The sequence below is a fragment of the Syngnathus typhle genome, linkage group LG5 (assembly GCF_033458585.1).
Source record: "Syngnathus typhle isolate RoL2023-S1 ecotype Sweden linkage group LG5, RoL_Styp_1.0, whole genome shotgun sequence".
Classification (NCBI taxonomy): Eukaryota; Metazoa; Chordata; class Actinopteri; order Syngnathiformes; family Syngnathidae; genus Syngnathus; species Syngnathus typhle.
The window spans coordinates 13,330,662-13,354,173 of NC_083742.1; the positions used below are offsets into that span (position 1 = coordinate 13,330,662).

General features: G+C 40.7%; 1 protein-coding gene across 6 annotated transcripts in view; it reads left to right on the forward strand.

Annotated features, from left to right (window-relative positions):
* grid2 (glutamate receptor, ionotropic, delta 2) overlaps positions 1-23,512 on the forward strand; it is a 257,463-nt gene that overhangs the window by 41,415 nt on the left and 192,536 nt on the right. For all 6 annotated transcript variants that reach the window (XM_061278264.1, XM_061278269.1, XM_061278266.1 and 3 more), the window contains one exon: positions 9,333-9,488. In XM_061278264.1, the coding sequence (XP_061134248.1) occupies positions 9,333-9,488 (156 nt within the window). The remainder of the gene's footprint in view (positions 1-9,332; positions 9,489-23,512) is intronic.

Sequence of the window (23,512 nt, forward strand, 5' to 3'; positions counted from 1 at the left end):
GCGCGGGTGTGCGCATGATGCTAAAAATAGCGCCAAGGGCCTTAGCAACATCCGTCACACATCTGGAAGCTCCGCTGACTCATCCTGTAAGGATGGGCACTGTCTTCATGGAAGACACGCATTGAGCTCATCATTCTCCGAATTGGAGTTCCCACGTGTTTTAAGAACCTGTCTGAATCAGGCTTCATTAAAATAATAATCAACAGTTTAAGTCTAGCTGAAATTGGCCTGTTTTGTGGGGATGGCTGTGTATTATGCAAATGAGCCACTACTGACATCGTCCTTCTTCTGTGGACCCAATGCAGCGTACAGCTTTTTGTTACCCAGCTGTGCAGGCGCCACCAAAAGCTGGTAGAGGCAGCACTTGATCACTGCACACTAATTAAATTACACTTGTTAATTAGTGTGCAGGGCAGCACAGTTCTGAGAATATGGGTTCTAATCTCCGTTTTGGCATTCCTGTGTGGAGTTAGCAAATTCTCCCTGTGCTTGCATGGGTTTTCTCAGGATAACTTGGCTCACTTCCACATTCCCAAACTGTCCATAAATGCAACTGCTTTTCTGTATGTGCCATGCGTGATGTGAGCGGTTTTAGTTGTACCCTGCTTTGGGATCGGATTTGCCTCATCCGTGACCTTAGTGAGGACAAATAGAAAATAGACGGATTAATTACTGTGCAAATCTGTGGACACATCTTCAAAAACAAATATCAACTTTACTGGCAGTTATCAGAGGCTAATGGTAAAATTAAAATGCGCTAACATGGCAGCTCTGTTAACCTGATTTTTACTTACCTTGACTTTTATATTGATTCCCCGTAGTCCCGTAGCCAGTTTTACAGACCTTTTTAATCTACAATAATCACAAAGATGTCGATCTATTATATCTTTGTGTTGCGACCAGGAGTTGAGAACAGGCTGAGGAAAATACAGAAGAGAGGAAGAAGAGGAAAACTGGCACAAAATCAGACTGACTCAGATGTAATGATGCTGGGTTGCCGGGTAAAGTCAGGTCAGCGGAGGAAAGAAATTAAGCCATTTCTTTGGATGGGAAAAGGTAAAATTGAAGGAGGAGGGTGGCAGTAAGGGTTATGAGAAGTTCACACAATTGTGGAGAGCATGATAGACTTGAATCTTGAATCTTGAATCTTGTATTTTCTCACAATGAGTTCAGCCATCCAGCAAAGTGATGTTATACCGACTCATATCAGTTCTTCCTCAAGACTGCGCTCTGAATGCTTGCAGCTGTTGCGATAAGTCACAATGCAAACTGAAAAAGAACCACTTTTTTTTTTTACCGTTTAAAGTAGAATCAAAACTGATCACCATTCATGTTTACAGTTGATGATGACATAGATGACATGTCTTGGCCAAATTCATAATTAGTGATTGTTGTATCCAACCGGGATTGGACAACCATGGTCCCTTACCTCTGTGTCATTTTATGTATAAAGTTTTGTGCAGTTATTATAGAAAAACACAAAAAAAAATGGTTTCCCGGGATACTGATGAACTTAACCTGTATGAAACGATTTTGAAATTGATTTATTCTTGGATCAAAAAACTGACTTTTTACAAGATCATTTTACCTATGATATAAAGAGAGAGGACAAGTGAGAAGTGGAAAATGGGGATATTTATTGACTGCACTCGTGCACTTAGACAGAGACTCTCCATGCTTAACTTTTCAGGATTTAAATATGAATGTAAAAGCAACACCTTATGTAATATATTCTAGGTTGACTACTGTAGTTTCCAAGGAAATATGGGTGTCAAATCCAGCAGCTAACCTCTGCAAAGGCCAACAGTATATCCTTCTCTTTTGCTGGAGAAAACCTCACATTTGTGGGTCCATTAAACAGAACACAAAATAAATCCTATTTTCATACATTTGGCCGGAACCACTTTGCTGAGAAAGCGATGTGTGCCAGAGTGTGAATGTGAACCATGGCCCATTAACTCCAACGTATTACCTGGTACGCCTCGTCGTCACTCTCCTAAAATCCTCCTCGGTAGACCCGCGACGACTTCCAAGCAAAATCTCCTCGAGCCATAATTGAAGACAACAGCTGTTGTGCTGTGTACGAGGTATGTAGCATGATCACTAAGGTAGAAAAGTACAAGCAACACAGCCAGAATGCTCTACTCTGCATCACTGGACAGGGAATTTGAATACAAAAGTATTTTGGTTGCTGATGATGATGGGTTAAAATAATTGGAACACGCTTGAAGAACAGGACTGGGTGGTTTATGGAAGAGACTGAGGAGGAATTTGACATCCTTCAGCTTGTCTCCCTCTTAATGGAGGCAGGCCTACTGGTGGCCAATGATATGTAAAATTTAGTACTCTTAATATGCAGTATATAAAATAGCACAAGTATAAAGAAGAACTGATGAAAGATGTACAGTAGAGCCATTAGCACTGACTCCTTTTAACTGCCACCTCGCTTCATGAGATAAGTTCAAGGGAGACCATTTGGTCTAAATCTGTTGCTCCTTTTTGAGGAATATGTCGAGGATTTAATCAAAGCCCCCATGATATGAATACCAAATCCCGGAAGGCTGAAAACAGATTGTTAAAGCAGATTGGCATTCCAAATGGCAAACCCTCTGAGCTAATTTGCATGTGGTCCTGATCTGACAATGCCGAATGCTTCCATTGTGCGGTGGAGTCTCCAAAATTGAACTGATTGCCTTTCCAAACAGAACTTCCCATTAAGATTAAATAGATGGAATGTTTGTTTCCAGAGTTCTAACTCTCGCCATTAAATCTTTTAACTGAACTGGCGATATTTTAAATCATATTTTATCATGGCTGACTGGATAGCACATTGGCACAGTTGTGGAAATCTGGAAATCCAGACTTGTATCTTTATATACATATATCACGATATTATATATCGTGATATATGAAGCGACTCTATCTTCCATGCTGTATAAGGCGAGCTAGTCAATGATTTGCCTCCACATAGATGAGAAATCTGCTACCTACAGCTCCCAAATGTTACTCTGTGGGTGTTGAAATCAGAGGGGCAACCCACCTCGCTGCGGTGATTAATAAAGTAAGAGCCACTTGGCGTGTACGCGTGTGTTTGAGCGTGCGTGTGTGTGTCCGCACCCTCATGCTTCCATGTAAAAAGCTTCTGTTATGTGAGCTCCTCTGGTTAGCACTATAAGTCCACGTTCAGACATGGCAGATACAAAGTACAAGCAACTCCTCTTCGAATTACATTCACATCCATCCGACAACCCAAGACAAAAACGAGCGGGAAAATAAATTGCACTCACAGCGGTGATGATCCGTCTCAGCGTGCAGCTACTCGGCAACAGAGATGTTGATGAATTGCAATCTTTACAAACTTCAGTATACAGTGCCAGTATGTCTTCTATCTCCAACCCTCGATTATCGACTCCACCAAATACTAAACAGGTGTTAAAGGAAAAGCAAAATAGGCTGTTTGACATTGTCAGAGATGTTGAATTGTTTCTGATTGTGTCATTTGACATGGATGATAACTGAGTGAAGATGCAGACCTAATCAGATTTGAGGTGTATGCAGTAATCTAGAAATTAACGGCACCCATTTTATAGTGGAAGACACATTCAACCTACCTCTTGCCACCCTCTGTCAAATAGTTCCCAATTGAAATCAAATGACAAAGCCAGGGCACACATTCACAAGTTCACAGTAGCAACCTCTGCACCACTGCCCTAACCTCAATCTTGTTAAATGGCAAAGAGGTCCGACATGACACTGTGAATTGTTGGACACATAAAAAAATGCTTGAAAGCCCCATTTTCACAAGTCGCCATGAGTGTGAACAGCCTCTTGCCGCGAATCGAGCATTCTTTTCCCCTGCTGCTTTAAAGCAACAGTCCCAAAGCTCTGAACAAATCCCAGAGAAGACGATACTCGCGTATTGCCAAGTAAGACATAAGGCATAAGATTACTGTCCTTGATATTACTGGCATAATTTTTCATGCAATGAAAGCGGCTGAGTAATGTCATGACCATAATCCATCATCATGTGCTCACGGAGGAGCCAGTCAAGCCCTTATAATGACCAACGAACAATTAATAAAATGTCGCTATTCATTAGAAGCCTGTCGAGACTGCCTGACCCATATTTAAAATGGGGGGAGCTCATGGTCCTCAATGGACTTTCCGACGGTTCATGAGAACTTCCCACTAATCAGTTTGCAGATGGAGTTTTATTCTGCTTTTTATGACTTTTTAACAGACTGGTTGTCCACCGGACTACTATGACCGCCGCCGCCGCCGCCATCTAGCCTTTTCTATAGAAATCTATGGTGTTGAAAGTTTGCTACTGATGACAAAGACGGAAGAACTACTCGGCAGCACTGCTGTGTGGTTGTGTGGGCAGATGAGAAAGGCGCAAATTGGGAACTCAAAGTTAATTAGAGAGAGCGAGGCGTGAGGTTGAAATGCCATGTTGATCTAGTCATCGCTTTCCCTAATCATATCAATATTTCAAACACATCTCGGCTGCCTATTATGTACAGACGGTCTTATTATGAGCGATACCTACATGGGCGTAGGAGTTTCTTTTTGGGTTTCTTTTGTTATGTAGGATTCTCTTTGTGAGCACAGTCTCTGTATATTAATGTGTTTCCCGCTAAGCCGAGCATTGAGTGTATTTCTCTTAAGTCCCAGCTTCAGCTGCTTGCCTCAAGGTCGGGGAGGATGCCTATTTAGACAGTGATCTGCTTCTGTCGGGAATCCGCCAGAGTCTTTGATGATTTTTACCGGGGTGGAAAGGACAAGTGCATAGGGCAAGAGAGAGTGAGGAGACCAAGAGGGTGATGGGAGTAACAAAAGAGGGTCATGGATGAAAGGCTGCAATAATATGGGTTGAGAGGATAAGTAAACAGTCTGGTTATGTACCAAAATATTTTCTATAGTTCCGTCCTTAAATGGTCAAGTGGTTAGCACATATGCCACAAAGTTCTGAGTCTTTAGTTGTGAATGTGAATGGTTGTAAAAATGTATTCTGAATAACTGGCATGGAAACCACAGTGTACCTCGCCTTTTGCACAAAGTTACCTGGGATAAGCTTTGGTTGTAGAATAAGGACAAGTAGTTTCGAATGGATAAATGAACTGATGGATGGTAAACCACAGAAAAGAACACAGTTTGGATGGTGAAGGGAAGATGCATATGCACAGGGGAAATCCTCCAGTTCCATCTTACCCTGAAATGTAATGTGACAGTTTTGATGTGTGCACATCTGCAGGCCTCTTACCAGCATTTCAGGACAAATCCTCCTAAATGTTCATCATTAATCAGGAGAATGAGCTCAAAGACACAAAAAAACTCGTGCTTAAACCGTCTGGCCTATAATGCATGACAGCCGGATTCCAATTTTTTTTATTACAATACGTTTTGTTTTGAATCCCTTTTGTTCCTGCCCACTTTTTCCCATCACTTTCTGATTCCCGAGCGCGGCATCACTGCTGCTCACTGCTCCCCTCTCCCCCAGGGGATGGATTAAAATCACATGGGGATGGGTTAAATGCAGAGGACACATTTCACCACACCCAGATGTGTGTGTGACGATCATTGGGACTTTAACTAACTTAACTTTAACTTTTATTCTTCTATATTTCTGGATTATCTGGATAAGCACAAGTCATTTCAGCAAGAAATGAGTATAAGAGCTTTTGAGCAGGGAGAATCAGAAGGAGAATGATGCTTGTGTAAATAACGGTGTGAAAGTGAGGCAAATGTGCTGGAGTGCAGTGTAAAGGGGAAAAAAGGCGAGGAGAATGAAGAAAAGGAAGATGATGAGTAGGTGGAGGAGGGGAACAAAACCCGTTCAAGGAAATTGGGGGCCTGGCGGAAGATTGTTTGAGAAAAATGAATACGTGTAAGAGAAAACTACGAAGCAGAAAAGTCGAATGAAGCCTAGGAGGTGGGCTGCAATAAAGGAGAGGAGAAAGAAATCTTAGAAAAGGTTAACTCGTAGAGCCAAGGTGACAGTGAAGGAATGAAAATGAGAGCCGAAGCAGAAATCCCAAGCTCGACAAAACAGTTCTTATGGAAAATATGTGCTTTTAGGGAGAGCACAATGCCAGGATTCAATACATGCAGTGGCTTGAAACTCTTTTAAACAGAGATGACAAATACTCAATGAGTTCATTTTCCTGCCAGTGGAATAGAAGCACCTGTTGCTACTACTTTCCAGACCTGTATTTCAGATCAGCGATTCTTTGGTCAGAAGAGGGCTCCAAATCGGATGATTTTTTCGTGTAGCCTGCCTTACTTTCATCCAGGAATCTTCTGGCTTGCTGTCTTTACACAACTGATTGCTAGGCTACATGACTGCTAACAAAGCTGTCAACTCTTAAGTGGACCTGTCACCGGCTGACTGAATATCGAGCGGCCTTTAGGTGAATTGGTTACTTTCAGATTGCGTTTGAGCTGTTTACTGGGGGAGGTCGGGACTTTGCGCCGAGCCTCCACCCACCTAAAGTTCATTTGAGTGGAAGAAAGCAAAGGCAAGGCTATCAGCATTAGTGCTTTGCAATGTGCAAATGAAGCAGAGCTCTTCGGCTTGGTTGAAAAAGAGACATTCTAGCAATAGCAACGACCTTGGCGGAGCTATGGTGACAGCACGACAAAGGATTCAGGGTGCCAAGTGAACTATGACAGGAATTTTCTCCCGGCCACTCGCCTCCTTAACGATGGGGCGAATTAATGTAGGAAACTGTAATGAAAGAAGGTGAGGAGGTGGCAAAGGAGAAATTTCTCACTTGCACTCCTCAGGTTACCTTGGGGATTTCTTGATTAATACACGGAGGGATGTATTGGCTTTTTCACTGTCGTTTGACGTGCATATACTGTACATGGTGATGTATTGCAAAGTAAATGTATGCAGAACATTGCACAAGATGTATTTTTAACAAGGAGCCGACAAGTGGATTCTTTATTATGCAAGAAAACATGTTAAGTTTGACAATTGAAATTGACACCTATACAAGCTTGTTATTCTACTCTGTTTTGTTCATTTACTTCATCTTCTCTGCAACCTTTCCAAATTTGGGATCAATGTTTTAGATGTTTATGTGCTTGGGCTTCCTCCCACATTCCCAAAACATTTAGGATAGGTTCAATGACATCTTTAAATTGTAAATTGGCCATGCTGGACATTAGTCCAGTTTCTATCTAACCTCTCACGAAATCTGCTGGAATAGGATCTCAGGTCACGTGACCCATAGAAAATGGATGGATGAAATAAAGGATTTTCCGTTTATACAATGAAGTCCTACCATGCCTTCATTTCTTTATTTAGCAACCATAACATTAGTTATTGAACCAATCCATTATGTCGTCCTTAGTTTGAGAATTCTATCCCTTCGCGCAAATATACAACTCGTCCATAAAGCTCAGCTCATGATCGTTCCATCATCTGTTGAATGATCTTAATCTATAAATTATTTGGCCGTTCAATGTTGTTGTGGTGATTGAAGCGACGAGCACAAACGTTTCCAGTTGGCAGTAAATTAATACACATAGAAAACAAGAACACATCGTTCCTATTGACCACCATTGCTCTCTCTCCCCTTCCTTGTCGCTTTTAATTTCACTTTCGGCATCCTAAGTGCTTTTGAAGCTGTTCAAGGACAAACTAGTGTATATTTTTGCGCCTTATCAAAGAACAAACAAAGAAGGGAAAGAAATACCAAAACATTTGAACAGCAGAAGACGTTTGATCAATGCCTCTTTGCAAAAACAATTTAGACGCTTTGTTTAACTTTGTATAATAAAGTTGAGAGAATTACACTTCGAGGCGGCACGGTGGAGCACTGGTTATTACGTCTCCTTACAGTTCAGAGCTGCAGGGTTTGATTGCAGCTCCGGCTTTCCTTTGTGGAGTTATGTGTTCTCCCCGTGCCTCTGTGGGTTTCCTTCAGGTACTCCGGTTTCCCCCCACAGTCCAAAACAATGCCGATTGACCGCTCTCGCCTTATGTGCGACTTGGCTGAGTCGGTACACAGCTCGGTCCGAGCAATTTTGCCATAAGTTTATCACACGTCATTGTCTCATCTATATTGCATTGTTATTATTAAAAGAACAAATGCTCAATCAGAGTGAAGGTGTTGACTGTTGCCAAACGCTGATGGTTCCCATTATTGAAGGATGCATATTTCATGAGGACTTCTGATGAAGCAGCAGTTAGCTTGAAGTTTACTGCTGCCTTCAAACGGCAGTCGCATTTCATACTTGAGGTGTCCTTCCGAAGGTTAATTAAATTTAGTGCAAAGTGAATTAGGACCCGGCATCAGGTTGTCGATATGCGGTGGATCGTTTCAGGTTGAACACGTGGATATTTAGATTTCAAAGTAATGAACATAGAATTTAATGGAGGGTTAGCAATTTGGTATAAATCTTTTAGTTACAGTTGTAGGTGATCCACACAAGTAAATATTGTTGGTATTTAGGTGAGGCTTATCTTAGCTGACTTGGAGCAAGATGGATAACATTGTGTATCCATGCATTTGAAAGACCGAGACTCTCCCCGCTTCGCTTTCTAGCCATAGGTAATTCTAAATATAGTTAAATTCTATGTTCATTGCATGAATGTCTTATTAATTAGGCACAATAGGCTCCTGTCTCCCTTCCATCTGTGATTTAGTCTTGCATATTTTTTGTGAAATTTCACTTATATGACCAGATACCAAACAGTCTTTGGCTGAGTCATGTTTTCATCAAACATGGATGGATTCGCTACTAGCTAAGCATTATAAAGACTTGCTTGAAGATTTCATCATACTCAAGTGATCTATTTTTCTCTAGATCTTGGACTGTCTTCATTTATCATCTCCAAAATCATTATCTTGCTACCCTCTGTGGAATTTGGGAGCAATTTGCTCTGCCATGCTAGTGTGAGACTCTTCTCATTGAGCAATACAACACCAATTACAGGCACAGCTTTGCCAACTTAATCAGTGAGTGTAACCTTTCTGGTTATTAATATAACCCGCAGTCAATTTCACTGGCGCACACACACACATGCACAGGCACTCTTTATTCATTGCACTTCACTGCGTCGTCTAACACACTTTGTGGCTCTGCATTTTTCTGCGCAAGTAAAAAAAAAGGCTACAAAAAAACTGTTTATTTTTCAAAAATAAAAGTATAATAAAAAAATAAAAAAATAAATAAAAAAAAGAGTTAAAGGCTACAAGAAAAAAAAAGGTTTTGTTTTCTGGTACTGTAAATCCTAAACAACTATATAGAACATGCCAAACAAAAAACATGAAAAAATATGTGAGCAAATGATTCATCATGGCCGTCTTTTTTGTCGACAGGCGCCATCTTCGACGAAACTGCACGGAAGGATGACGAAGTCTTCCGCCTCGCCGTGGCTGACCTCAACCTGAACAATGAGATCCTGGAGACGGAGAAGATAACAATCTCTGTGGAATTCGTGGATGGGAGCAACCCATTCCAGGCTGTGCAAGAAGGTACGTGGCTCCGCATTGTTGTTATTGAAGCAGTACTGATTCAGTCTAGTATGCTGTCTTAGGAAATCAATATGTCAGGCATGAAAAAATCAAGTCGGTATTGATCCACTCTATCATGGTTTATCATTACCGCTAACTTGCAATTGATGAAATTAATTTATCAGTGTGGTGGAAATCTGCCCCTCCCTCCACAACAAATGATGCTGTCTGCAAAGATGCAAGAACCCATTTCACTTAAAATAGCAACATTTCTCTTCTTCATACGTCAATACCCCACTTATTCCAATAATCCACAATTAATTGATTTACAAAAATGACCACTTTGTTCTAATACTAAAGTCATGATTTTTTTTTATTATTGCTCCATAATAACCCAAACAATACATGAAGTACAGCTTTTTTCTTTTCAATGTTCTTGTTTTCCCTTGATAAACACGCTATTTTATTCTTGTAGGACTATAACTGCATACACATTTAGTTTTGTAGTTATTGACCACTATTTTCTTTTCTCGTCAGTGTGGCCCTATTACTCATTTGAAAGAACAAAAATAATACAGAATGTGAAATGTTTTCGATTTAAAAAAAAAAATGTATATATTTAGGAATAGCGTTTGCTTTATTCTTGTAGCTCTACTGCTATTTTCCATTCCCACCCTCTCCAAGATGGACTTAAAATTATCAAAAACAAACAGACCCTTCACCTGCCTCTTTTGGTTTGAATTTAGACAGAGCAAATGTTCTTTCAGTTTTGAATTTCAATAAGGGTCCCCACTGGCCACTAAGCAAGTCACATTTCTGGGTTGCACGGTGAATGCAGTTTGGCCTTCCTTCCTGTTGCCTGGCGCTGAACAGACCGCCACATTGTCTGCCAATCTCATTTATGGCCTGCTCCTCCTTCTTCTTTGGCTCACTGGTAACAGCCAGAAAATTCTTTTCCGTTTTGGTCAAGGGTGGATGGAACCATACGGGAGCGGAGTCAAAAGACAAGCGCACAGCTTGTACCACTTTTCTGGTTGTCATACAGTTATAATTTAGTAAGACCGAATTTAAGAGAATGAAACTGCTTTTGAAACAATTCTTGCTTGAGTTCAATTACTACTGAGCTTCTCCTTCTGATGTGCACACCTTGACCACCATGGGGCAGTATAATAGATATAGAGATGTAGTAAATGTAGATTTGATATTGGAATGTAAAGAAGACCTTCACAACTACTAAGATGCAGTCATTAGTCACTTTTAGCAAAGCATGAATAATATATCTGATTATTGTTAGTATATGCTATGTCTTATGTATGGCCGCACTGTTAGTGTTAAAATGTTATTTTTATGAAGGTGTAGAATTACCAATGTATCAATAATATCTATGGTAGTTTAGTTTGCCCATCTCTGGATTATATTTGCATTAAATTAGTGGACTTTGGTCTTCTTCTCTTTGTTTTACTGTTGGATTAGTTTTACAGTCAAACAAAACAAGTGGCAAACAGCTTGAAGCAAGCACACTTGGCCACTTTTTTGAAGATTTGTTCACAATCTGCCAGACTCTACATGGCTTGCTCAGTGGTGATTGCAACACCGACCAAAACATCATCTGAAAATCCAGGTACCTCTATTCTTGTATGAGTTAGGAATTTTAAAATGTTCCTCAAGACAGTCTTTACATTTAATACTATACAGTCTTTTCAAAAGGGAGAAAAAAAATGGTGTTCCACTTACAGTGGATTTTCCACTTTATGTAAATGACCAAACCCCACAGAGGGCTTCCATTATACTAATGCTGGTAATAGAAAATGCCACTACATAATAACCTTATAATAATGCAGGCGCCTATAACAATAGAGCCACCCAACTAGATTGTAATTCCCAGCGAATTATGTGTTGAAAAGCTTTATCCAAATGATTTACTGCATTTACCACCCTGAGGGTTTTTCTTGTGTGCGTGTGTTTATTAGCGTTGATTTACGTGGGTCATCCCGCCCTCCCATTTTTCTCACTTGCATGCCACTTAAATGTGGATCTGCTCCTGTCACTTTAATTTATATTTCACTCCCTAATACCCATCCTGTATCGCGGTGGTAGCCCACTACTTCCAGAAAACAGGTGGAGTTCAGTGTGTGTGTGTGCGTGTGGCATGCATACCAGTGTGTCCGTGTCGTCATTGATTAAAGCAGCGAGGATTGCCTAATTGGATAACGGTCTATTGCAAGGCGAGGAAGTGGTGAGCGAGGAGCGAGACCCGCAGGGCGGAGGCAACTCAATAGTGGTCTCGGCTTATTTTTAATATCCGCTTACGTTTGACACATACAAGGGACATTTACTCGTAGCCCGCAACTGTGACGGCAATATTTCTCATGTTACTGTAAACACGCTGGGAACACCAAGTTGACCTTTTTTTCAAGAGCTCAGGGACACAGGACTAAACACAACCAACAACTCCACCTTGCAATCAGGCTTGTCGCTCTTTAGAAAATCACTCATATTTGCCACTTATCTGTAAACCCAGTAAAACTCAATGCAGCTCTGCTTACCTTTTGGATTTCCCAAGATTGCAGGGGCCGCGCAACTGTGGAGGATGCCAGTGTTGCATGATTGCGTCAGCGGTTACTTGAAAGTGCTGGACTCATGGGAGTCGAAACTCGGTGTGTGGGTAGTTACTATGTAAATTCCAGATGCACTTTGTGTAATAGGCGGATAAAAGATTTGGCTCTTTAATATCACACTTGACAGCTGGTCCGGCACGCCAGAGATTCAATTATCTGTATAGAAGCAGTTAAAACATCACATTTCCATATCATTCCTCCTTATATTAGCTCTAGTACTAATTTTGGACATGGATGGCAGGAACACATGAGCCGTATAATGCGCTTTGCTAAACTTCATTTTAGCCAACGTCAAAAGGATATGAAGGATAAATATATCCTCTCTAGGTGCTAGTGTGACATAGGCAGACTCATTTGAAGCAGAAAACCTTTGGTAGGGTCCAGTGGTACCTCAATGTCATAATTATGGTAAATGATTGAAAAAAAAAAAAAAAGTCATTCCCAATATTAGTACTCCTGAATAAATCAAAAATTGTTTTACTTTAGCGGTTCGACTCCACAAAGGCAATCACGGTGAAAACTGACTCATGCAGGTAACCACATTTTAGCAAATTTTGTCATCTTTGATCTTCACGCGGCAAATTGTCCTTAGTTGTTGACATGGAGAATTGTGGCGGTGAGAGGGGGGAAAACGCTTCAAACTGTTGTGAAGCTCAATTATCACGGTGGCTAAGTCAAAATGGAGTATGTGAACAATGATAATAAAAATGCTTCATCTTCTCAAGTCTTTAATTAAAGTTTGAAAGGATTAGTGTCAGTGAAATATATATTTTTTGTCATCTTTTCAGTTTATCAGTTGCGTCAGTAGAAGTGGAGAGGAATTATGTGGCATCGTGCTAAAGTCAGCATTAAGCGAGTGCCTTCAGGCTGTAGAAAACACTCGACTCTGAGTGTGATGTGAATAACTAAATGAGGCTTTGCCGACTTGATGACTACACAGCCGGCATGCGTGCATGCATTGGAAAATAAACTCTTAAAAAGGCGACAGAGTGTAAATGTAACCTTTTACTTTTAACATTATTTGTTGCCTTCTCTTTTTGTTCTGACTCAACAACAGCATTGTCATTTTTTCATCTCATGCAAATTAAAAGATTTGGAGTTAACAATCTTTGATCAGTCAAACAATATTAATGTACCATTTTATGGGAAACTGAGATAAGCTTTATTTGTCTTTAAAAAAATGTGTTCCTTACATTTTGTTTTAAAATACTATGTAAACAGAGAAGCCGTATTGAATTTAAAAACTACTTTACACTCTTTATATCTCTCTCTCCCTCCCATGCACACTCTCACTCATTTTCTTTTATTAAATATTTGCAGTGGTTTGGATATTCTTGTACTTTTGTCTTTTTTCTTTATTATGCTTTCTTTCTTCTCATCTAACCTCCACTTGTTTTTAAACAATGACGTTTTATTTTTGTTCAACTAACAATCTGCATTTATGTCAACCACAAGTTCTCTTGTGTAGACTTCATTTAACGAAGGGCTCCCATTTTGAATGAACTATTTCAAACTCTTTTCTCCAGTGGCCCCTCTGTCAATCATATAGTGAAGTTGTAACTAAAATAGGTCAAGCATTCGTACCACTCAATCATCTGATGATAGAAGGACTCCAAATTTGCTCAATCTCCTTCGCCTGGCAGCTGTGCTGTGAGCCTTTTGTTTTGGCACATGCTCAAACTCTCCCGCGAGGATATTCTGCTGTAGGTCTGCGTCCAAGACCCGCCTTACACCTGACATTTGTGTACCTCAGCTGGCAAAGCTCGTCACCGTGTGCCACTTTAATATTTGTTTGTGGGCTGCTGTCCATGTTGACCCGTGTTCTTAATCCTGCACAGAGCATGCCTGGAATTACCGTCGTGTTTTGTGTTCTTATTCATTTGTCGCGTGCGAGGTTTCTCTTTAGCGACAGAGGCAGTGTTTTGTTTTAAGATTTGCAAACTTTCAGTGAGACATTGACTGGCATCTGTGTGTTAATGTTTGTCTGTGTGAGAAATCAAGTGTGTGTTTTTGTAAGAGATTTAATTTGATGAAAAAAATATAAAGTCACTTTTGCGAGAATATCTTTAAAAAAACTGAAATACAAAAAATTATATTGGTTCATGTCATTTTACACAATAGGAAATAAAACAATAGAATTAAAATAGAACTGAAGTAGAAGTCATTTTTCATTTTGTGTGAGATAAAATGTATTTAAAAAGTAATTCTTTACAATAAAAAATACCGTTTGTCGTATTTTATAAAAAAAAAATGAAATAAAATAACGCTCAAAGCCAATTCTGTCAAATGTTATTGAAAAAAAGTCTGATCATATATAGGGCAAAAATGTCAATGAATTGTAATGAAGACATATTTTTACAAAACAATATGAAGTTTGCGTAAATGTGTTAAAGTAATATTTTGAGGTCAATTGTATTACATTGAGCCACTTAATATGGATTTACAAACCTTATTTATAAAACTTATTTATTAAACGATGTTACACAACTCCAACAACCACACTGAGTTTAGTGTGTTCATTTTCCCCACTTTCCTCGTTGCCATCCGTCTTTTGTGTTTCGTGTTGTTTTGAGTCCTTCTGACTTTTGCCTTTGATTCAGATGAATGTGAAAGGCCTCGGGTTCCATTCACAACTGTTACGTTCTCGGAGCGAGAAGCAACGTGCTGTATTGTGTGGTGGAATCCAGCAGCTGACAGCTGGGAACAAACCAGCGGGATTGTTTTGGAAAATGTGCGGCCATGCGTGAATTCAATTTAGGGGTGATCTGTTGATGGCCCGCTCATTTGCATCTTTTGAAACGTTTCCTTCCTGCCCCTACTGAGCTTTGACTGTCACAAAAACTCCTTTTTGTACTATTAGAGTGCCAACTTTCTATATAATTGGGCATCTCGTTTGGGTCCACTTCAAATTGCTGTGTTTCTTCTTCACTCTTTTTGGCATACTCGGAAGCAGATTTTGCAGGTCTCTTCATTCTTGTGGGTGTAATGTTGGTTGTGGAAAAAAAATATATATATTACATCCGCCCCAGAGATATTTTTATTTAGCAACATGGAATTTGGTAGGTATGTCTGTCATTGGGAGACCAACAAGTCCCCAAAAACACAGACACAGTAAGTCTGCCTTTTTAATTTGAAGCAGACAATTTTGGGTGCAGGGTTCAAATATTTGTGTTTTAGTCCTGATAGCTATCAAATTTGAATCAGACATATGCGCAATGCAAAATTTTGCACAGTTAATTTTTTATTATTGAATGAAGGCCGAGCATAGCTGTCAAGTTATAACTATAACTTGCACTGCAGCGAATTATATTTATTTAATAAATGAATAAATGTCCTTTTTATTTTGAGAAAACTTCTTCCCCATTCCCACGCTTATTGTCTTTGCTGGCCTCTCTGGTGGATGCTCACTACAAGCTTGACTAGCTGTCAGTCAGCACACTCGGTTGCCATAGTGACATCTCCAAGTACTGTCCTCCTTGTCAAATGCGTGACGTGCCTAAATCACCCAAGTGAGACTGACATGGAGCAAACGTGATAAAAAGAGGAGAGAGGTGACGAGTGGAAGAATGCAGAAAGAGTCCACCTGTTTGGTTGTGCAAGCCACTGGCACACATACATTTGTGACTTTTCTTTTCATACAAGCCAGCAGGGTCAGATGTGAAAGGAGACATAGCAAGCACACTAATGAAACACCTTGGGAGAGCTGACACAGTGCTGACAACCTTTGTCGCGTATACTAAAAGATAAACACATGCAGGGTGATCTTTTCTGTTGTTGAGGGAATTGAGTCTTCTCTCCGTGATACTGGTTGACTCTCAAAACTCAATTTCCCGTTGAGAGCAATTATTATTGCATCATTTCTGCCATGGTCCACAGTGGTTAGCAGGGTCGCTTCACCGAACTGAAGCTCTGGGTTCGGAACTCCAAGTCTGCCGGAATATTCTGCCAGGACAGACTTATTCAAGGAAATTTCCTATTCAGGACAGGTCTATTTTGAGGGAGGCATTTATTTTTCTCAACTATTTGAAGAAGATGTTTATTTGTCGTTAAAGACAAGTAAATATTTGTCTCTTAGGTGTATGACTCGCGGCGAGATAAACTGTCAAAGGAAATTAAATGTCGATTGGAAGTATCGATTTGAAGGCGGCGACTGTTTGTTTTCAATGGATGAGGAAATACAGTCCTTCAGTTTCTTTTTTTATTTCCAATTTTTCATTCTTCAAAGTCCCCCACAGCTTGTTTTTATGTCAGGGAGGTATTCTGTTGTAGGATAAACTTCTCGAGACAAAAAGACAGAGTGGTGAATTATTCCCTTCACACATCGGTCATCATTCCCTCCCAGATCCGGGCAGCCATAAAGGACATTGTTTATAGGCAGGAAAAGCACTTAGTTCCTCCTTCATACCTTTTAGCTAGAAGGTTGTCAGAGAGTCAGAAAAAAATCTGAGATGAAAAAATGAAACAAAGCGAATCGCACTGGGTCAAGAGGTAGCCCAGAGTAGGGGGATGGTGTGAAAATATGAAGGATGAGAGTGCTACATGGATAGGTGAGTGGCAGATGGGTGGTAAAGACTTGGGCGGAATGAAGAGGTTGTGACTAGATGGGAAGATTGATGGCTAAAAAAGCCATGACGAAAGGAGACGTGGTCATGACACAGGGGTGTAAATGAACTTGCCTGTTTTGCATTTGTGGGTAAGTGACTCATGGACGATGTCTGTCAGATCTCATCAGATCTGTGACAGGGATAGTGAGGAGGAGGAGGGTGACGAAAGAAGAAAAAATAAACACCATGAGCCTTTGTAAGGTCACATGTTGGAGCAGTATCATGTCCTGGGCAGGTTTAGTACATTTTGGGAAGCAGATCCAAAAACCTGGGGATGATGGAATATTTCCCTTGCATGGTGTACTTGCTGGCGGCGAGCCTATTTTGGAAGCTCTTGGAATTGCTGTTTATGATATTTTCAACTAATTAATCACCCATATGGGAGCCTCTGAGTTTCCACAAGTTCATTATTTTTTTTCAAACGCATGTATCCTGATGAAAATGTGAGACTTTGTGATGTCTTGAATGAGATCTCCACCAAAACTAGGTCTATCAAAGCAGGGCACCCATAAAAAATCTCAGACTTATTCCTGAGATTTAAAAGGAGCAACAATCTATCTGAATTCCAGTGCTTGTACAGGGCACATGGGAATTCGATTGAATGGCCAAAATCAGAAAGTGATAATGTCAACGGATGTGCACATGAAACATGGTGTCAAAATTTGATGGTCATTTTGAGAATATTTGGAATGGAAAGCAAAAATGTCCTCCCTTAGCCCACAACACCAGTTCCACCCATTGATAAGAAATTGGGTCAATGTTTGTTTACCAGTGATTTCAATCAGTTGCATTCCAAAAGCCTTTCTAGTGAAGAAAAAAAGTGGAACAAATTGAAATGTCCTTGAACGGGTGCTTCCAGGAGTACACTGATGTCAGAGAATATCAAGTGTGTGGTAAGATGATGACAATTGCAAGAAATGACCGTCCACCACATTTGTCAGGAAGAGATCACTTGAAGGCGTTCTGATCATAATGCCGAGGTGGAGGATAATCTAAAAAGCTCACAAGTGGAGAGGCATTGAGGAGAGGATGATGGAGTGGAAAATATTGGCCAAGGAGACGCTCTGGAGATGTCTGAGGATAAATTGTTTGACATGTATTACCTTGGGATCACGCTGGTTTTGACATTTGTCGGTTGAACACTAATGGCGTTCCGGTTTTCACGAGTCTATCAAGACGGGATTTTATCACAAATTTCCTACAGGGACCATTGTGCTGGGTGTGAACTCCGACCATCTATTTTGCACGTTGTGGAGCAACTAATCCATTCAATATTTTATCACTGTCCTGTAGAGACCCCAACCACTTAATGGGAGAGCAGTTTTCCATGTCCGCACAATACGCCCGTCTCAGAGGATGTCAGTCACCTTTAGCAGCTGTGCTAATCCGTTTTGCATTTCAACACTAACTAATTTTGGTCTTCAGACAGCGTGTTTGTGCCAGGAAATCAGCAGGAAATCTAAAAAGTGGCTCGTGAGGACACTTCTAAACTTTGCCGTTCCTTTGAACCACTTGATGACTTGGTAAACTTTTTGTTTCACAAAAGCGATGTTTTTTTTCTTGGTATAGTTGCTTTTCCTCTAGAACAGCAAGTGACAAGCACTGTGGGCCAAATTGTTAAATATTACCGGAGCTAGGTAGTCTTTGGGGGCAGCTCCTTGGCATTTATATGCATGAGTGAGATGCTTTTCTACCTCCTTAGTAATCTGAGAAATTTGATCTCAGCATGTGCTTAAATGAAACAGGTCCTTGAGATTTGGAGCCTTTTTCCACGATATCTGGTTTACCCTGTTTTCCCAACAAGCTTATCTGGAATCTATGATGTTTGACTTCAGAAAAGCAATCAAATTCCTAGCTGTGAATGCCCAGCCTGATCTTTGGATTCATTTTAGATTTGAAGTCACCTGGTGTGGAGGCAGTCCAATGTTGTGTGCCACTTGAAATCAAAATGAAACAGGGTGTGTACATTTACTGAGCCCTCCTGTGTTTTTCCAAAGACAGGGCAGCATAAACCATCTGTCTTTTGATCAAGTTTGCCCGCGGCCCGCCGCATGCTGCCATCGAACAATAAAATCGTTGACAGCAAGGGCTACAGAGACCAACTATCACCATCCTCACTGCTGCAATAGTCCCTCGCAAAACATCACAACAAATAATGCGTCTGTAGAGTTCATCAGAGTTCATTGTGAAGTTTTTCAGACTGATGAAGCACCTCCTATACAATATATACTGGAGATGGGGCATACTTTTGTCAACTTTGCCCAAGGCTACTTAACACCTAAAAGCCAATCCGGTCGGCTTTTGTGAGTGCTTTGATAAAGTTAGGATCGGTATGCTACCCTCCCTGGCACTGAAGATTCTTATAGGTGCTCAGGTGTACATAGACATGGCAAATATGTCAATGTTGGCTTGCAAGAGTCCTTCACATTTCAAGATTTTGTACGGTATTGCGTACTGTGGCATGACATGTCTAATATGTAGAACATATTTGTAAATAAAAGCCAATAACATGGCAGTAAAACGCCTTACATAATAATCGTAAAAAAGCTTCATGTCACAAAATTGCAATCAATCGCCACCAAAATTGATGTGGACTACTTTTGCCCTCATCAGCCTCTGAAACGATCAGAATGAACGTCCCAAATATTGAGATTTTTTTTCTCATTAAGAAAGATACGCTTCTGTAATGAGCACCTCAATGGAGATGAACCCGCGTATATTTCCCATAAATTTGAAAACATTGGATTAATCATCCTAAAGTTTTCACAGGTTGAAGTGAGCATACTCCACGTTGAGATGTCATCATGAATTCTGGCGAGGATTGAAGGAATAAAATACTGTATAATTCATTCGATGGCACCTCTTGCCTGTTATTCATTTCAAATATCACAATCCACAGTAGGAATAGACTGACTATAAATAAAACAGTAAAAAAAACATCACATATGCTTAAGCATATCCGCTCGTTATACACATCTTGCCAGTTATTCTTTGCAATCGGCTTGCTCGATTGAAATAAACAGTTGAATGTAAAAAGAAAAGAACAATGTCTTCCAAAATGTGCCCAAAGGGGAGTTGTAAATCCATCCAGACTCAGAAAATTCTTGTCCAAGTAAGCTCGGAGCAAAATTGCAGTCATTTCTCTTGCGAGAGGCACCAAGGCTCTTGACTGACTAATGAAAACCAAATGAGAAACAAAGGCGCTCGCTGATACAAGTCAAGAGAGGGGAACGATGGGCTGAATCCCTTCATCTGTTTCACTCCAGGTTTTCCCCCTCTCAGTATTCCTTGCATCGTCTCAGCTCGATGATGTGCGTGGCATAGCAATGGATTCGGTCACACTACCCCCCCCCCCCCCCCCCAGAAGCCTAGAGAATGGACCCCATTAAAGCGCATTAACACGCAATAATGCCTGTGTTTGTGTGCGTGACTGAAATCCAATACTCTCGTATTCCTGATTCATCATTTATACCTCATCAAGCCCTATGGCTGCTCCTTATCCTTCTTCCCTTAACTCCTTTGTGATAGACTTCAAAACTGCTGAGATTCGATTCAAAGTTTTCTCTGAATTGTCATCCAAGTATTATCTGAAACATTAAAACACTATGATATATGTGAATATAGCTTTTAAAATAGATGTACTTATATTTAGGGTACAGATGCTTGGAAGGCTCCCATGGCATCAGCTCCAATGATAAAGACTTGACCACATTATTTCTAATAGCGAACTGTGTCAACCAAGGTTTCAGCAAATAGCCTGCTCTCTTAATGAAAACTATTAATCCACCCTTCCCACACTGCCTGTCTTTGACAAGTATAATAAGGCTTGTGTTATGTAGCATTACGCCATGACGATCATCTAATTTACACCTCAAATCAAACAGCCCTGCTCAATGATCTCATCTCCATTGAACACAATCCATCATCAGCCTTTGTTCCTTGCCCAAGAGAACACTCATGGGCCATATAATATTACTTTATTAGTGTTTGGAAAGTTTGTCCGCAATCTCTGGCTTTTCATCTCGCTCTGAGAAAAATAATGTCCCCCCCCCCTCTGTACAGATTATAATCTCTTGCCATTTAAAGTGAAGACTTTAATTAGATCTCACTGCAGATTTTGGCTGTGTGTTTGCAATGCATTTGGAGCGCCTGCTGCCCTCTGAAGGTGTGTCACTTAATGAAAACTACCCGTCTCTGCAAACCATTGCCTAAAGCCACTGTATTATGATGGCAATGCTTCCAGTTGCCAAGATACCACTTAAACCTATTGGAGTGTGAGTAGATGATTTATTTACCATACAACCCTCAGGTTGTGACCTGCACATAATCAGCCTTGGACACGGAGTATATACTGGATATACCTTGCAGACTTTTTATTAGGGCCAGGGGTCTTCCATTTTGATTCCAAATAGGAAATCCGTCCATCCATCCATCTATATAATCATTTGATTTTGATCTCACTTCTCTGCACACTCGCCTGATTTCGGCCTTCTTGTTGTGTTGTCGTTCTCATAGTTGTGCTTTCACCAGTCAACAGAGAATAAAAGTCCAGGGGGTTGTGTTAGTTTGAACATTCTGTTCGGGCATAGCTTCTGAGATGGTTATGTGGGTCTACACGTGATAGATAGACCTACCAAATCCATGTGATGCGAAGAAGGGAAACTGGCTTTTTTCGTAAGATTTAAAAACAAAAATTGTCTTCAAACAACATCACCTTGCATCCAAAACACCCATGACAAACTCAAATGTTTAGCATTACTTTGCTGTCTTTTACGTACATGATTCAGGTTTGGTAGCAATGAAACAATCTCTACGATTAGTTTCTTTTTGAATGACTACTGGAAAAGACAGAATGACCCTAAAGGGGCTACTTGTCACCAACGCGGCCAACTTTCTGTATTTTTTTATTGGTCGTATGATCTGTTTTGGGTCTGATCATAATGGATAGCAAAAGATGGACAGTATAATCGGCAACGAGTACAATTAGAAAAGACACTCACTGCATAATTAAGGATACAGAAGGCTCAGTATGGGGGAGCTTTGGATGAGATGAGTTGTAGTTTTTGACCTATGGTTCGGCTACCAAAAAACACTATTGACTGAGCTCACAAAAAAAGACAAGACAAGGCAAGCCATGCCCACCGGTGCCACCCAATGAGGAGTATCAAGATAATGAGTTTCTGTAGCAGCAGAAAGAGATGTTCAAGGTGCTGCTACGGTAACAGAATAACTTCAAAAGCTTTGTAAAAGTGATTATGGACTCAACAAACCCCAGACTGGATGCATTATCAAAGGAGCTATGAACAAGAAAAAGGAGCCGGCAAAAAGTGGGGGCCGTATAAAAGCTGACAACATCAAACAAACGGAACAATGCTTCTCAATGGAATCAGATGCGTTCACGGTCTGCAACATTCTGCTGGATGTCACAGACAAAGTGAAGGATTTAGAGGGCCAGTGCAAGCTCAACAATCTGATGAGTGATGGTGTGTTGAAGTCACTGGAACAGACCTGGGCCGAGATGGAGGAATACATAGAGAAGGTTTTGCCCGAGAAGCTGCACCTGAAGCAGAAAATCAGAATGGCGACGGCCCATCGTACAGAGGAACCAAGATGAGACACAATGTCCCATTCTAGCATGTACAAAATTCCTCAAGCCCACCCAGATCTATATAAACAAGGTCTTCACAATAACTGTAAGAAGGAAAGAACTGAGACCTGTTAAAGAGCACCGATCTCAATAAACTGGGAACTCATTCCCACATCATTGCAAAAAATTCATGAGCTCCAGGTAGGTATTGTATGCTGATTGCTGGACATTGAAATGACAACCAAAACAATGGCCACATGTGACAGAACTCACAATTCTCCCTGCTTGGCTGTCAAACCCAAGATTTTTTTTGGACGAGGGAACTGCAGGAGATAAACATCCTTTGTGAAGTAACTGGCGATGACTACACCATTGATGGTGTGCTGCCAAGTCCGTACGTCTCAAAAAGGCATCCCACAGTTCAATCAAATGTGGAAACAATCTGGACATCAACTACAGTCTGTCCATGTGTGATTTTATTCCCAAGAAACATTGATGCAAACGCTCACAGACAAATTGATTCAAATGTCGTAAACAAAAGACTTCATGCCCTCTAATGCCCACAAAACCAGAGGTAAACGACACAGAGTCGAAGCTCAGTCACGATCCAAAGTGATATTGATTTGTTTTAGGAAGCAATGCACATCAAAATGCATCGTAAGCAATACACACGAGCACGGACCATAAGAGGTAGCTGCGCCAATATTGATTTGTGAATTAGCTAATGAGATGAGTGAGAAATGAACAACGTATTAGGGACGGCACAAGGAAGCACACTTCCCACACATCAATCAGCAATACTTTAAGTCAAGCCGGCAGGAATAATAGCTCGAGTTACTTCAAGTCCACACATATATCATACGGCCAGAATGTAATACAAACCAAGCTTGCGTTTTATCTTGGTAAACAACTTGAGATAAATAAGTGTTGATTTGGCCTTCTAATTACCGGTATGTTAAACTTCCTTTAACTTCCAAACTACTGAGCTGACACCCGCTCATATGTAGCGAGCTCGCATCAGGTCAGTGTCCGAGCAGTGATGCAACCTTTGATTACTAGATGGTCCAATTTTACAAGGGTTGATGGGGATTTCAGAGGTTCCTTTGAAGATGTTGCCCCCGGTAGACTGGTTCCATCGCAGGTTGTAGACCCTGAAAATGAGACATACCTACCTCAGACAGTTACGTCCCCACCATGTTGGCTCGCCATCTGCCACAATTCCGGAGCTCTTTGTCA